The following is a 13,432-nucleotide window of genomic DNA, read 5'->3' as shown; positions in this document are numbered from 1 at the left end:
CTTCAAATCATAGGCTAGGTTGTAGCAACCTCATGATGGGTATAGGGAACATTTGAGTATCATGTAGTAGCCTGAACCTATCGGTGTTACATTGAGCTGAGAGAATGAGTGTCTTCCAATATGCTATAATAGCAATAAGGCCATGCTCCAAAAAACAATAATATCGCCTTCCCTCATCTTAAAACGGCACGACCGCTTCTGATCTGTTGGTCACATACCTACAAAAAAAAAAAGTAGGGGATTGGATCAGAAAACAGGTCAGTGTCTGGTGTGACCACCATTTGCCTCATGCAGGATAACGCATCTCCTTTGCATAGAGTTGATCAGGCTGTTGATTGTGGCCTGTGGAAGGTTGTCCCACTCCTCTTCAATGGCTGTGCGAAGTTTCTGGATATTGGGGATACAGTTTGTGCAGAAATGATTTGGTTGTGCAAACCCACAGTTTCAGCAGCTATCCGGGTGGCTGGTCTCAGACGATCCCGCAGGTTTAGAAGCCGGATGTAGGATGTCCTGGCGTGGTTACACATGGTCTGCGGTTGTGAGGCCGGTTGGACCTACTGCCAAATTCTCTAAAGCAACATTGGAGGCAGCTTATGGTAGAGAAATTAACATTAAATTATCTGGCAACTGCGCTGGTGGACATTCCTGCAGTCAGCATGCCAATTGCACACTCCCTACAATACTTGAGAAATCTGTGGCATTGTGTTGTGTGACAAAACTGCACATTTTAAAGTTAACGGTTGTCCCCAGCACAAGGTGCACCTGTGTAATGAGCATGCTGTTTAAATTCAGCCACTTGATGTCACACCCGTCAGGTGGATGGATTATCTTGGCAAAGGAGAAATGCTCACAAACAGGGATGTAAACAAATTTGTGCACAAAGTTTGAGAGAAATAAGCTTTTTCTGTGTATGGGAAATTTCTGGGATCTTATTTCTGCTCATGAAACATGGGACCAACACTTTACATGTTACGTTTATATTTTTGTTCTTGGTGAAAATATATATTAGACTTGGATGCTTTCAATGCACTATTTGCATAAATGAAAGAAAAAAAGAAGATTGTGCTGTCCAACACTAGCTGCATTTTTTATATCTGTTAATTGAAAATGTCTTCCTGGGGGAGAGGGAGATCAAAACGAGAGAATGGGATTTTTCCTTCCGCGGCCACTTCTCTACACAAGTCATCAAACAAACACTTGCCCCCCCACCACCCAATACATGTATAAATATTACAATAGTGCCTTCCCTACTGAGACATTGACTTGTTCGCATTCTTATCTTTTATCATTTGTTATTGTTGCATTGAGGAGAAGGAACCTGCATGTAACATTTCACTGGACAACGTATACCATGTGTGTCCTGTACATACGACTTAGAAAACTTCACTTGAAACATTAGGAAGATATTTTGGAGATGAATAGCAGCTGGATTATGACATATTTACTACCCTTTTGAGGGACTTTGATGTCCATGCAGCATTCCTTCCTTGAATAGGATATTAATAGATTATGCACTTGATAATTATGCAACAGACATGTTTATGACTGCTAGTGGACATTAGCTAAATAAAAACCGGTGTACTAATAACAGATGCAATAGTTCACATTCTGTATTGCTTAATCATGTTAGTGTCTGGAGAAAGAGCATGCAGGACTGACATGTTGACTTTGGGACATATGCAACAGTAACATTGTCGATAAGGCTACATAAGAAGTGTGATATTCTTGCAGAGGAACCGTAGAAACTGTGAATGACAGCCAGCCGATGTTCTTTATTTCCTGGTCACAGAAACAATACGCATTAAAAGATGGTTTACAGAAATAGCAGTGAACTAAGAGTGCGTGTGGAGTGTGTGTGTGAAACGTCAATTTTGTGATGGCCAGGTGAGCAGGTCCTTATTCAGCTAAGCCCATCCCGATGTAGATGGTGTTTATTCTATCCAAGTGGTGCCATTAGACATTGTGTCTGCTGATATTTGGCTGTTTCTTTTCATCCAATAAATTGTCCCTCTCCTCTCGTCATCAACAGTGCAATCATTCTCAGTGATGCTAGAGCACTGGGGAGGAAAGAAGAGGCCAGGCCCTCCAAGATGGATGTGTGTTATTGTTTGTGTGATGACAGTGGGTTTCAATCAGGTCCTCCGCACCCTAATCCTAAGTAGAGCTTTTGAGATGCTGAGTCAGGTCCTGCTTCATCGATCCATCACCCCAGGCTAGCGGTGGGCAGGTGTAGTCCCCCTCTCCCCGGAGACACAGGAAACACCTGGCCTGCTCTCCTTGGGACTTCATCATCCCTCCGTCTCAGGCTGCTGGGAGCTCAACGTCGCCAAGCAGAAACTGTGAAAGCAGCACTTTTGTGCTCGTTTGTTGTATGTACACAAGAATTAGGGAAGGTAGTGTGGCTCTCCCTCACCTCCCACACCTGCTCCCCCACCCCTACCTCTCTCGCCCAGGAAGAAAGGAAATGCACTGAATGGACCGCACACACAACTGCGTCAGAATTGCCTGAATCTGTACAAGGCAGACCACATACATTTGTAGAATAAACCTCAATGACACCACCCTGTAATTACCAATGCATTTCATCTTTATGACGTCACCCCCAATTTTTCAAAGTGAATGCTCTTTCAATACAGCTTTTAAACACATCATTACTTTGATAGTGTGGTAAGAGAATGAGCAGTGGTTATAATTACATTTGAGGCTAGTAACAGGCCAGTGAGGGGCGAGAGTGTTTCTCCTGCAGCAGGTAGTCAATTAGAGGCAGAGGGAGACTGTGCAGCAGCGCAGTCCTCACCTCGGTTGCTCCTCCACTGAGGTGCTGTAAATAAAGTTTTATTACAGCACACTATCTGCTTCTCTTCTCCTACATCAATAGACCAATCCATTCCAATGTAATCACTTCTTCACCTTCTATTTCTCATTGAGACTAACAATAAAAGGTCATGGTTGCCACTTTAATCTGGCCAAGAAGGTGACCATTTTAAAGAAATAATGGCTGCCTTTTTTCCCCTATTTTATTAAATTTTTATGTAGCTGGATTCCTCTGCTTTACACCCCAAGAGTTATTACGTGTGTTGTCGCTGACAAACTAAAAGAGAAAGAACGACCCAAACTGCTTTATTACTCCCAGAGAGCTCTGTGAAGACAGCTGCTGTTATCTGTCAATATTTAGAAAGGAGAGAAAAATGTTCCTGAGTCCAGCCTTGGCCTGAAGCTCATTAAGAAGGCTTCACCAGCGCCATCTTGACTGTATCAATACACAATATGGCGGAGACCATGTATCAGTCTACACGGATCATTCAATACAGCAAATCAAATTGAGAAAATCGATTTCATATCCTCGGAACTCCCAAACATTGCTATTCCTTTATCAGTCCATACAAGAAGGCCATTGCTTTATGAGGATGTTTAAGTAAATTGCCTTGTCTTCCAAATCCTCTGGAGGCTTTAATGTCCTAGGAAGACGGAAAGCAGGTCGAAGTAGATTAAGTAAAAAAAAAAACATCTTGCTTTGTTAGTTCCACAAACACACAGTCACTTTGTGGAAAACTAATATGAACATTGGATTTGCACATTGCAGGCAATTCATTTCAATGCAGAAAATCTGAACCGCCGAAGGAAAAAATAACATTCCGTAAATGATATACAGCCTGTTTGGAGCAAAAGGTTAAGGGAACCGGTATCATTGGCGGAGAGTAAAACTTCTGCTTTTCCCAGACAACTTGGAACAGCAAAGAGGGCATATTCCACATTCAATAAATGGTATTTTCAAAATACAGACATCAGTGTGGAATCAGTTTTTGGCATAGCAGGACACCGAACTCACCAGCCAAAAGAGCAACTCCCTTTTGTTGAATATCTTATGCAGACCTAATAAACATGGAGTGTACATGTGGATCCCAATGGCTCTGGTAAAACCATTGATATGAGACCATGTCTTTGGTGTTTGGCCTTGGAGGGGAGACCATGCTGAGCTGTTTATGAGCCTCTTGAACAAAGAATGTACAGTGATCTGACATTCCATAAACTTTAGAAGGCATTTTATCGATGATTAATGTGATTGTCAACAAATCTGCATGCAAATTGTGGGAAATGTCGAATAGCCCTGGGCTACAGAGGCTCTAGACCTGGACTAAGTCAGAAAATTGTGAGGTGTGAAAAGCCACACAATTTTCCCTTATTAGAAACTATTAACTCTTTGCCTAAAGCTAATCTGATTATCTGAAGCTTGTCTGTCATCAGTAGCTTTCAGCCAAGGTCTACAGTTTCGTTTGCAGATCACTCATATATTCACATGACACACACACACACACACACACACACACCAAAAACAATGCCACAAATGCTACCTTTAGCTCCCAATAAGTTGTTACACCATTAATTCTATTTTTATTTGGTGTGAATTACACCCATTTCCTCCATGCAATAGTACAGGAAACAGATGCTAGGAATTGTTATTTTCCTAAATTCCTGGGAGATTCTGGTCAACACTGATGTGCGGGCTTGGCTTTGTACTCGCATGAGAAGGGGTGGTAGACAGTGACTAAATTGACTCCCTGGTTTCCCTGCTCTGATGCTCCATTTCCTCACAGTTTCCACATGCGTATGTCCGTTTGCCCAAAGCCAGGTTGGCCATGCTTTATGGCAGGCTTCCCTCGCGGAACAACCGCTGCGTTTTCCCAGGACAAGGTCAAGACTCGCCCTCTGGTTCTGCTGCGACAGACAGGTGATGGGTGTGACGGCTGTTCCCATACAGAATATGAACTGAATACAGATGCATAGAATAAAGTGGTCGACATACTCTGTTAAGACCCAGTTTTAGTATAAATCATTATTAAAAAGGGAAATAATTAAAACACCCTGGAATATTGTTGTGGGTGAATGAAACCACCGTTTGTAACAATTCTAGTTAGTTTAATTACGAAATGTTCCTTGAGCCAGGAAAAAAATACTTACCTAATGAAACATTAAGGACCTATTACTAGTATTTTGAAAACAAACGATGTATTGTAGGCTATAGCTTCCAACCGTGTATACAATAGGTCAACTGGCTCTCTTGGAATGTGATTAGGCGACGGCAGATATTTCATAGGATTGCTATATGCATATGAAAATCTTATGGGACGCTTTAATCAATTGTTGTATTTTTGTTGGTGGCCCGCTCTTTGATGGTGTGCACAGTACGCATTTAGAGTGTGGCATCAACCCAATGATAATACTCCAGCCACAAATCATTCATTTTCATGGGCAAGAGCGCCATCTAGAGGAGTTTTGACATTTAAGGGAATGTTTTGACATAGCCTGCCCTATATCTATCTATGCAGAACCCTGCTTAAAATGACAGACACTACTACCCGTTATTGTGGACCATCAAAAGTGTACAGAGTGATTTTGAAGCCAATTTGTTCACCAGTTTTAGTGATGGTTCAATCACGTATTAATGTTGTATTACTGAAAAAGCTGTTGGAATAATCATAGGAATTGCAGATCGGCACATAGTGCCATCTACTGGTCCAATAAGCAATCAGGATAATTTACACAGTATAATTTACTGACAAAAATAATAGGTTACAATAATAAATTAATTTATTCCCCCACATAGCTCAAATGAACGCTTAACATAACATTTTTTTTCTTTGATTCATACCAGAAGTATGAATAAGAGCCCAAGTCTTCAAGGCCAATGTCTTTACCTCTTTTGGGGAGAAAAATTCAACATGACGGAATAGATGTGGTGGCCGAAGATTCTGCATCTCAACGGTTTAGTTTGAAAGGAATTGACCAGTTGCATGAATGCTCTACATCACCTCAAGATACAGTCGGCACCAAGCTCCTCCTCCATGAAGATTTACTGGATAGGAAGCTTTTGCTGACGGGGGCTACTATTACCACAGATATATAGTAAAACATTTGAGTTCTAAAATGGTTATAAAACTTGTATTAAATTAGTGTGTTAAGTGCTAGCTTTAAAACCAAAGAGGATGTAATTCCCTTCTATTCCAGGAGCTGGTTACATCATTCATTTGTCTGCCAAAAAACATAATCTAGTGCAGGACTGGACAGTTGGAAGGTAGGTAGCCTAGTGGTTAGTGCATTGGACCAGTAACAGAAAGGTTGCTGGATCGAATCCCAGAGATGACAAGGTAAAATTCTGTCATTCGGCCCCTGAGCAAGGCAAGGTTAACCCACTCTTCCCCGGTAGGCTGTCATTGTAAATAAGAATTTGTTCTTAACTGACTTGCCTAGTTAAATTAAAAAAGGCAACTGTGTAACTTGTTTTTATGACAGACTATATTTATCTGCAGGCTTTTATGCATTTGGTTAAAATCCTTAAAAAAATGTATGAAATGAAATTCAAATGTGTCCTTTTGAACAGTGATTGTGTCACGGTTTTCATGTGGTGAAGTCGGACCAAACTGCAGCGTGTATATTGCGATCCATGTTTAATCACACAACGTAACACGAATCCAAAACACAAACTCTACAAAACAATAAACGTAGCGAAAACCGAAACAGCCTTAACTGGTGCAAACTAACACAGACTAAGGACATCAAGACACTCAGGACAATCACCCACGACAAACTCAAAGAATATGGCTGCCTAAATATGGTTCCCAATCAGAGACAACGATAAGCACCTGCCTCTGATTGAGAACCACTCCAGACAGCCATAGACTTTGCTAGATAACCCCACTAGCTACAATCCTAAATACATACACACCAAAACCCCAAGACAAAACACACCACAATACAAAAACTCCATGCCACACCCTGGCCTGACCCAATACATGAAGAAAAACACAAAATACTTAGACCAGGGCGTGACAGATTGGGTCAATTGTAATTGAATTCCAGTCAATTCAGGAAGTAAACTGAAATGCCAATTCTCTCCAATGTTTTTCATTGACTAGAATTGACTCCAAACCTGCTTTAAGTATTTTGATGCTCAGGCACTGCATGTCATATGTACGGTGTATTAACTACCCAACTTTGTGCAAAGAAGAGCATCATCTTAATGTGGTATTTACTCTGTGAGTTTGGGCTGAGATAAACTATTAGTCACATACAATGCGGATTACCCTTGATGTCCTGCAACAAGATGAAAGATGACAAAAACACGTCACTCCTAGAATGTTTTATAGAACCCCAGATTGGGAGAGAAAATACTCCCACCTGTAGCTGGTAATAATGTGTGGGTTGGGTCAGTAGTCTGTGATATATCTCAGTGTCAGGGGGCTGTCACCCCATGTTCAGAGAATATGGGGTGTGATCAACAACCAAACAAACATGCTGTCCAGGGGTTGGGGCAAGGAGAAGTACACAGAGCATCAATCAAACTCCATCTGCGAGGAGCTGATACCGCAGCACACATGCCTCTACGCTCAGCTCTGCTCAGCTAACCTCCCTCAACACCCAGCCCGCTTCTGTTTTGTGCTATTTCAGTTCAAAATTTGTGATAGAAAATAAATAAAAAATGAAGAGGTTGCTGGTTCATACATTCCTATGCTTTGTCCAAAGTTTACTGTCAAGCGCAGAGGTGCCAAGAACACACCAACGTCAAATAGACAAAGTTGGAAAATGCATATCTAGCATCAGGAGAAAACAAATTATTCAATGTGTTCTGACAATGGTCACGTCACTCCGTTGAAGTAATGTTGAGCCCAGTGTAAAGCCAACTCCTGTTCCAGGCCTCTAAAATGCTTGTTGGGAGCGTTTCCTCCTTCAATTGCACCAGGGTATGACTGACTGCCTGGTTTTTGACAGCATGAATTCGACAAATCCTCTCACATCTGCTGCTCCCCTCAAACAGCAGCGGTTGGCATGGGCTTGGACTGGGCAGCAAGATATTGTTTATGACTGCTGGGCTATCCTTGGCTGTTCCCTCTGCACAACATTTGATCAGGCATTAATATTTTACTTCTTAGCTGGTGCTATGGGCAAATGAGAACCCCTAGACTTGGCACTCCAGTACCACTTGCCGTGCGGTTGCAGAGAGAAAAGGTCTATGACTTGGGTGAATGGAGTCTGACAGTGTTTTGGGCCTTCCTCTGACACAAACTAGTATATAGTTCCTGGATGGCAGGAAGCTTGGCCCCAGTGATGTACTGGGCTGTACGCACTACCCTCTGTAGCACCTTATAGTCAGATGCCGAGCAGTTGCCATACCAGGCGGTGATGCAACTGGTCAACTATTACTGTTCCTTAATTTAGGGAAAGCTCTGAAGCAGAAATAATGTTACCAGGCCTCAATCTCATTACCAGTTTAATTAAGAAATAAATGTGCTGGAACAAACACAGGTGATATGCAATCGACAGTGTCAGAGTGAAGGGTGGAACACGGGACTTATTTCATTCATGGTTATTCATGGCTATAGAATCCTTGTTTTCATCCATTGTAACAACTGTCTTAATAAAATGCTACGCTATAACAATATAATTAGTCTCTGTAGTTGGAATGATCTTTTACTTAAAAACGGTACAATAATACCATCTATAATATAACAACACTGTAATAACCAAAACAAAGACATACCACACTACAACTCTAAATAGGCAATAAATAGAAATGAAGGTTAATGACAGTGAAATATTGTCATTTTTATTGGGGCTGTATTTCTTCCTGGAACCCTGTAAATGGTAATGCCAGACATGATTCCATCCAATAAAACAGTACATGGATACTTGTCCAGATCTGATTTTCAACAAGATTCTATATTTATGGTGAAGCAGCTGATGGCAATAGCATATTCAAGTTGTACTGTCCAATGTCAACACTGACAGTGGTCAAATCCAAAACATTAACTTACGAGTATTCAGATACACATTTTAATGCAAGTGCAAATTGTCTGCTATTTTAAAAAGTTTGACAAATACTGAAAAACAGTTGCTTTTCCCTTCATTTTATTTTTATAAAAATATATATGTATTCACGAACCATACATCTGCAACAAACAAGTTAAATGCACAAAATATTTATTTTGCTTTGTAGTTATGGAAAAATACGGAAAAACCTGGTTAATGTCTAAGGGAAAAACAATCAGCTGTGGCTATTCTGGTACATTGCCTTCAGTGTCCACTAGATAGCAGACAACGTCTTTGTTTCACATGGCACGTACACGGAGCGTGTATGATTAGCCTACAAAGTCATCACAAATGTTAAAGATTATACATTATAATACAAATATTTCACTTGTATCATTGGACATTTAAATAAAAAGGTATACTATGCAGCTGAATACATTTACTCTGAATGATTGATCTTAAATCAAATCAACTTGCCAGGCCTATCCGGTTCATTATGGTAAAACCGATCCTGGATCAGTTAACGACTGCACGACCAGTTCAGACTTCCTATCACGTGGTGCAGTAGCTTCCTTTCTTCTCAGAACCAAGGAAAGAGAATACTTCGCAAAATGGAGGTGATAAATATGTTGATTGTTTATCAGTGTCTGCATATATTTGCGTTGCACGTAACAATGTAAAGTGTATTATGAGCAAACAGGTCTTTGAAAATGATGAAGCGAAATAATATGCACATGATTCTAACAGCATTTTTAGGAAGGCAACATTAACGTTAGCTAGCTAACGTTAGCGCCACTGCGTTTCTCAACATTTGGCTAGCAAAATTATCATGCGAGTCAGAGTTCTACGGTTACAATGTTGCAGTTTTTGGGGTTTATAGAACGTATCCACATCAAACAAGTACTTGGATGTGTCATTCAGTGGAATACATAGGCCAAAATTGTAGGTCAAGCCTTAGCTACAGATTGTAACACCAGACAATGTGATGTAACCCCCCAAAAAATGGTATCCGGTATACTGGGTGTTACAGGTTAACGTTGGGTAGGTATAACGTTACTGTTTGGTGTAACAGAATTTTCGACCAACCTTAACTATTCGTCGAAACCGGGGTCTCATAAAATGTCATTGTCCAGTTGCAGGAGGTCTGTTTGAATTTAGAAAATGCTCTGTCATAATAAAAATAAATAATGTTTTGCGCCATAAAGGAATCCAACAATGTGAGGCGTGTGTACGCCGCCATCTTGTCTTTTTCAAGTCTTCATTCATTGATTGAGGCAGGTGGAACCACCCCAAAGTGCCGCATGTCATGACAGACACCTGTCTCGATCAACAAGAGAATACTTGAAATGGACAAGATGGCGGAGTACATGTGGTTTGATTACTTGATGGAGTCATTTTATTTTAATGATGGAGAATGTTCTAAATTCAAATGGACAAGGACATTTTATGAGACTCCAGTTTCCAAGAATCTAAGACCATATTGCTAAATTTGGTCAAATTATGTGCTACACCAAACGGTACCAAACCTGTAACTCCCAGTATACTAAACAATGTTTGGTTAAATCACATTATCTGGTTTTACAGTCTAGCTAAAGCATAGACCTAAAATGTAGGATAGGCTATGTATCCCAATGAATGATACATTGAAACACTTGTCGAACTGTGAAGACGTCCATCATTCTACAAATCAAAATTACTGCAACATTGTAACTGTAGAACTCTGACTAGCACGATGCAATTTTCTAGCCAAAAGTTAGAAAAGCAGCTGTGCTAAAGTTAGCTAGCATTTTGTCACTGCATCATTTTCAAATACCTGTTAGCTACATAATATTTGCACTATAAAATGTATTTTATAACACTTGTAAAGTGGCAAAACTGATTTCCCTAGAATGTTTTAGTCTTGGCTAATGAGAAAATTCTAACTTGATACATTTACACTAAGATATCACAATCTAGGTTATTACACTGTAAAATGTTTGAAATAAGATGGTCTGTTATTCATACAATTGCATTGTTGTGTGACATGCATACCTGTTTTAAATAATTTTAACAGGGTCATGAACATAGGGAGCCTGAACAGCTCAGGAAGCTGTTCATTGGGGGCCTAAGTTTTGAAACCACTGAGGAAAGTTTAAGGATCCATTTTGAACAATGGGGAAACCTCACAGACAGTGTGGTATGTATGCATTTCACAAGTGTCTGGTATTTACAATGCATTTATATGAGGAGTAATGTGAGCTAATACGTTGGTTTCATATAGGTAATGCGGGACCCAAACAACAAGCGCTCAAGAGGGTTCGGCTTTGTAACATACTCCTGTGTGGAGGAGGTGGATGCCTGCATGGCAGCTCGCCCTCATAAGGTGGACGGACGTGTTGTTGAACCTAAAAGGGCTGTATCGAGAGAGGTAAGCAAACTGCTTCACATTAATTTGCGAATGTCAAAATGTGACAAGTGTGCGCTCACTGCTCAGCTTTTCTTCTGTCACAGGACTCTAACAGACCAGGTGCCCACCTGACGGTGAAGAAGATATTTGTTGGGGGGATCAAGGAGGACACACGGGAGGACCATATCAGGGAGTACTTTGAGTCCTACGGGAGGATCGAGACCATTGACATTATGGAGGAACGCGCAACTGGGAAAAAGAGGGGATTCTGCTTTGTCTCATTTGATGACAATGACACTGTGGATAAAATTGTTGGTACGTATGGGGTTGTTGTTGCTTTGAATTGCTCATTTTTAAATATCAGTAAACATTCCTTTGATGAGGATTTGCCTTGTTTTCTTTTCAGCTCAGAAATACCACACAATAAACAGCCACAACTGCGAAGTCAGAAAAGCACTCCCAAAACAGGAAATGGAGGCGTCCAATCAGAGGAGTAAGCATAATAACCCGTCTTTATTTGTCCAAATGTTTGAATGTTTTAGAGTGGCACATATAGAACATACTTCTGTGTCAATATTGGCATTTTCTTTTTAGATAGGGGTGGTGGCTCTGGAAACTTCATGGGCAGAGGTGGTAACTCTGGTGGTGGCAACTTTGGGCAAGGTAAGTCCCTTTTCCATTTGATATGTGGATACATTTGGAACCGTAATCCCACCAGCAATGTAAATGGAATTATCTTGTGTGTTACAGGAGGCTACGGTGGCGGAAGAGGAGGGGATGGATACAATGGATACGGTGGAGAGGGTCAGTATTTACGTAACGGATCATCAGATAAGGAGCGGAAACTTGACGATGCATTTCTAAAAGAGAGCTTGCTCAAATCTGAGCGCTTTTCTGTCCAGGTGGAAACTACAGTGGGGGACCTGGCTACAGAGGTGGACGTGGTGGCGGGTATGGGGGAGGAAGTCCTGGGTATGGTAACCAGGGAGGAGGCTTTGGAGGAGGATATGATAACTACAATGACAGAGGCAACTTTAGAGGTACGAACACCTGTTTTAGCCTGTATATATTGTCATGCCACATAATCTGTTTTAATGAGCTGAACCCACAGTAATTGGATGTGACGACATTATTCTAAAAATAAATCCCTGTGACTCGTAGGGAACTTTGGTGGTGGAAGGGGTGGAAATTACAATGACTTTGGCAACTACGGAGGACCGCAATCTAGCTATGGTCCCATGAAGGGGAACAACTTTGGTGGCAGAAACTCTGGTGGTGGCCCCTATGGAGGTGAGTATTCTCTCGCTGAGCTGGACGAGGTGACGTGCTGTCTGATGTTGTGATGACACAACCCTCATCTGTCAATCATTTGTTTATTCCAGGTGGCTACGGCTCAGGCGGTGGAAGTGGGCATGGCTACGGCTCACAGCGATATTGATACAATGACGCTCGGGTAAGTTCCGTTTGAAAACACTGAGCATACCTGACTGTATAGTACAGTGTGAGCCCACGCAACACTAGAATAACTATTTGTTTTATCCTGTATCCATTCAACAGGCTTCAGTTCTTAGCAGGAGAGGAGATGAGCAAGGATTTGTCAGGAAAGCTGCAGGTTACTGTACTTTTAGGCAGTCGTCTGAAAGCATGTAGAGGAACAGAAGTCAGAAAGTTATTGCAGCTTTAATGGGAAACTAATCCTAAGAAAGACTGTACACACAAACTATAAAGTGCAAGGGTGTAGCTAGTACCTTATTTGTGGTAGATGTTCCCCCACTTTATAATTGTTCCTTTTGTGCATCTGAAGTGTATGTATTGTTGTGCCTGTGGAATCAGGAGTTTAAAAAAAATAAAAAAAGTATTTCGAACTCCAGTCAGTTTTGAATAGTCCTACATTTATTTTGCTGTAGATTGATAGATTTTCTATGGTCTTCTCATCTTTGTCGTTTTTGAAGAACTTGGTCCTGTCAGAAGGGTCTATACGCATCAGGCCCTCAAATAAGCTAGAGCTGTCTTTTTTTTCTTTTGAAGTTAATATGATTGCAAGTCTTTGTATCAAGTGTATTATGATCTGTATTTCAAGAACCCCATGTATTTTATTAGTGACAAGTGGTTATAAGTAGTGCAGACAACAATTTTAAGGAAATGTGTTTTACACTACTTGTATGCAGTAAACAGAATTCTAGATTGTAAAAAATATTTTGACAAGTGGAAAAAAGTTTAATAAAGTTGTGTAGTAAAGTC

General features: G+C 40.8%; 1 protein-coding gene across 1 annotated transcript; it reads left to right on the top strand.

The window, feature by feature from the left end:
• The first annotated feature begins 9,268 nt into the window (after positions 1–9,268).
• LOC118367047 (heterogeneous nuclear ribonucleoprotein A3-like) lies at positions 9,269–13,432 on the top strand. Its single transcript, XM_035750025.2, has 11 exons — positions 9,269–9,422; positions 10,859–10,981; positions 11,066–11,212; positions 11,296–11,506; positions 11,598–11,684; positions 11,786–11,854; positions 11,942–11,995; positions 12,094–12,231; positions 12,353–12,481; positions 12,574–12,644; positions 12,749–13,432. Exons 1-10 carry the CDS (start codon positions 9,417–9,419, stop codon positions 12,627–12,629), a joined length of 1,020 nt encoding a protein of 339 aa, XP_035605918.1. The 5' UTR covers positions 9,269–9,416; the 3' UTR covers positions 12,630–12,644; positions 12,749–13,432.

The sequence above is a fragment of the Oncorhynchus keta genome, chromosome 34 (genome assembly GCF_023373465.1).
Source record: "Oncorhynchus keta strain PuntledgeMale-10-30-2019 chromosome 34, Oket_V2, whole genome shotgun sequence".
NCBI classification, from domain to species: Eukaryota; Metazoa; Chordata; class Actinopteri; order Salmoniformes; family Salmonidae; genus Oncorhynchus; species Oncorhynchus keta.
This window is presented reverse-complemented; position numbering and strand designations above follow the sequence as displayed.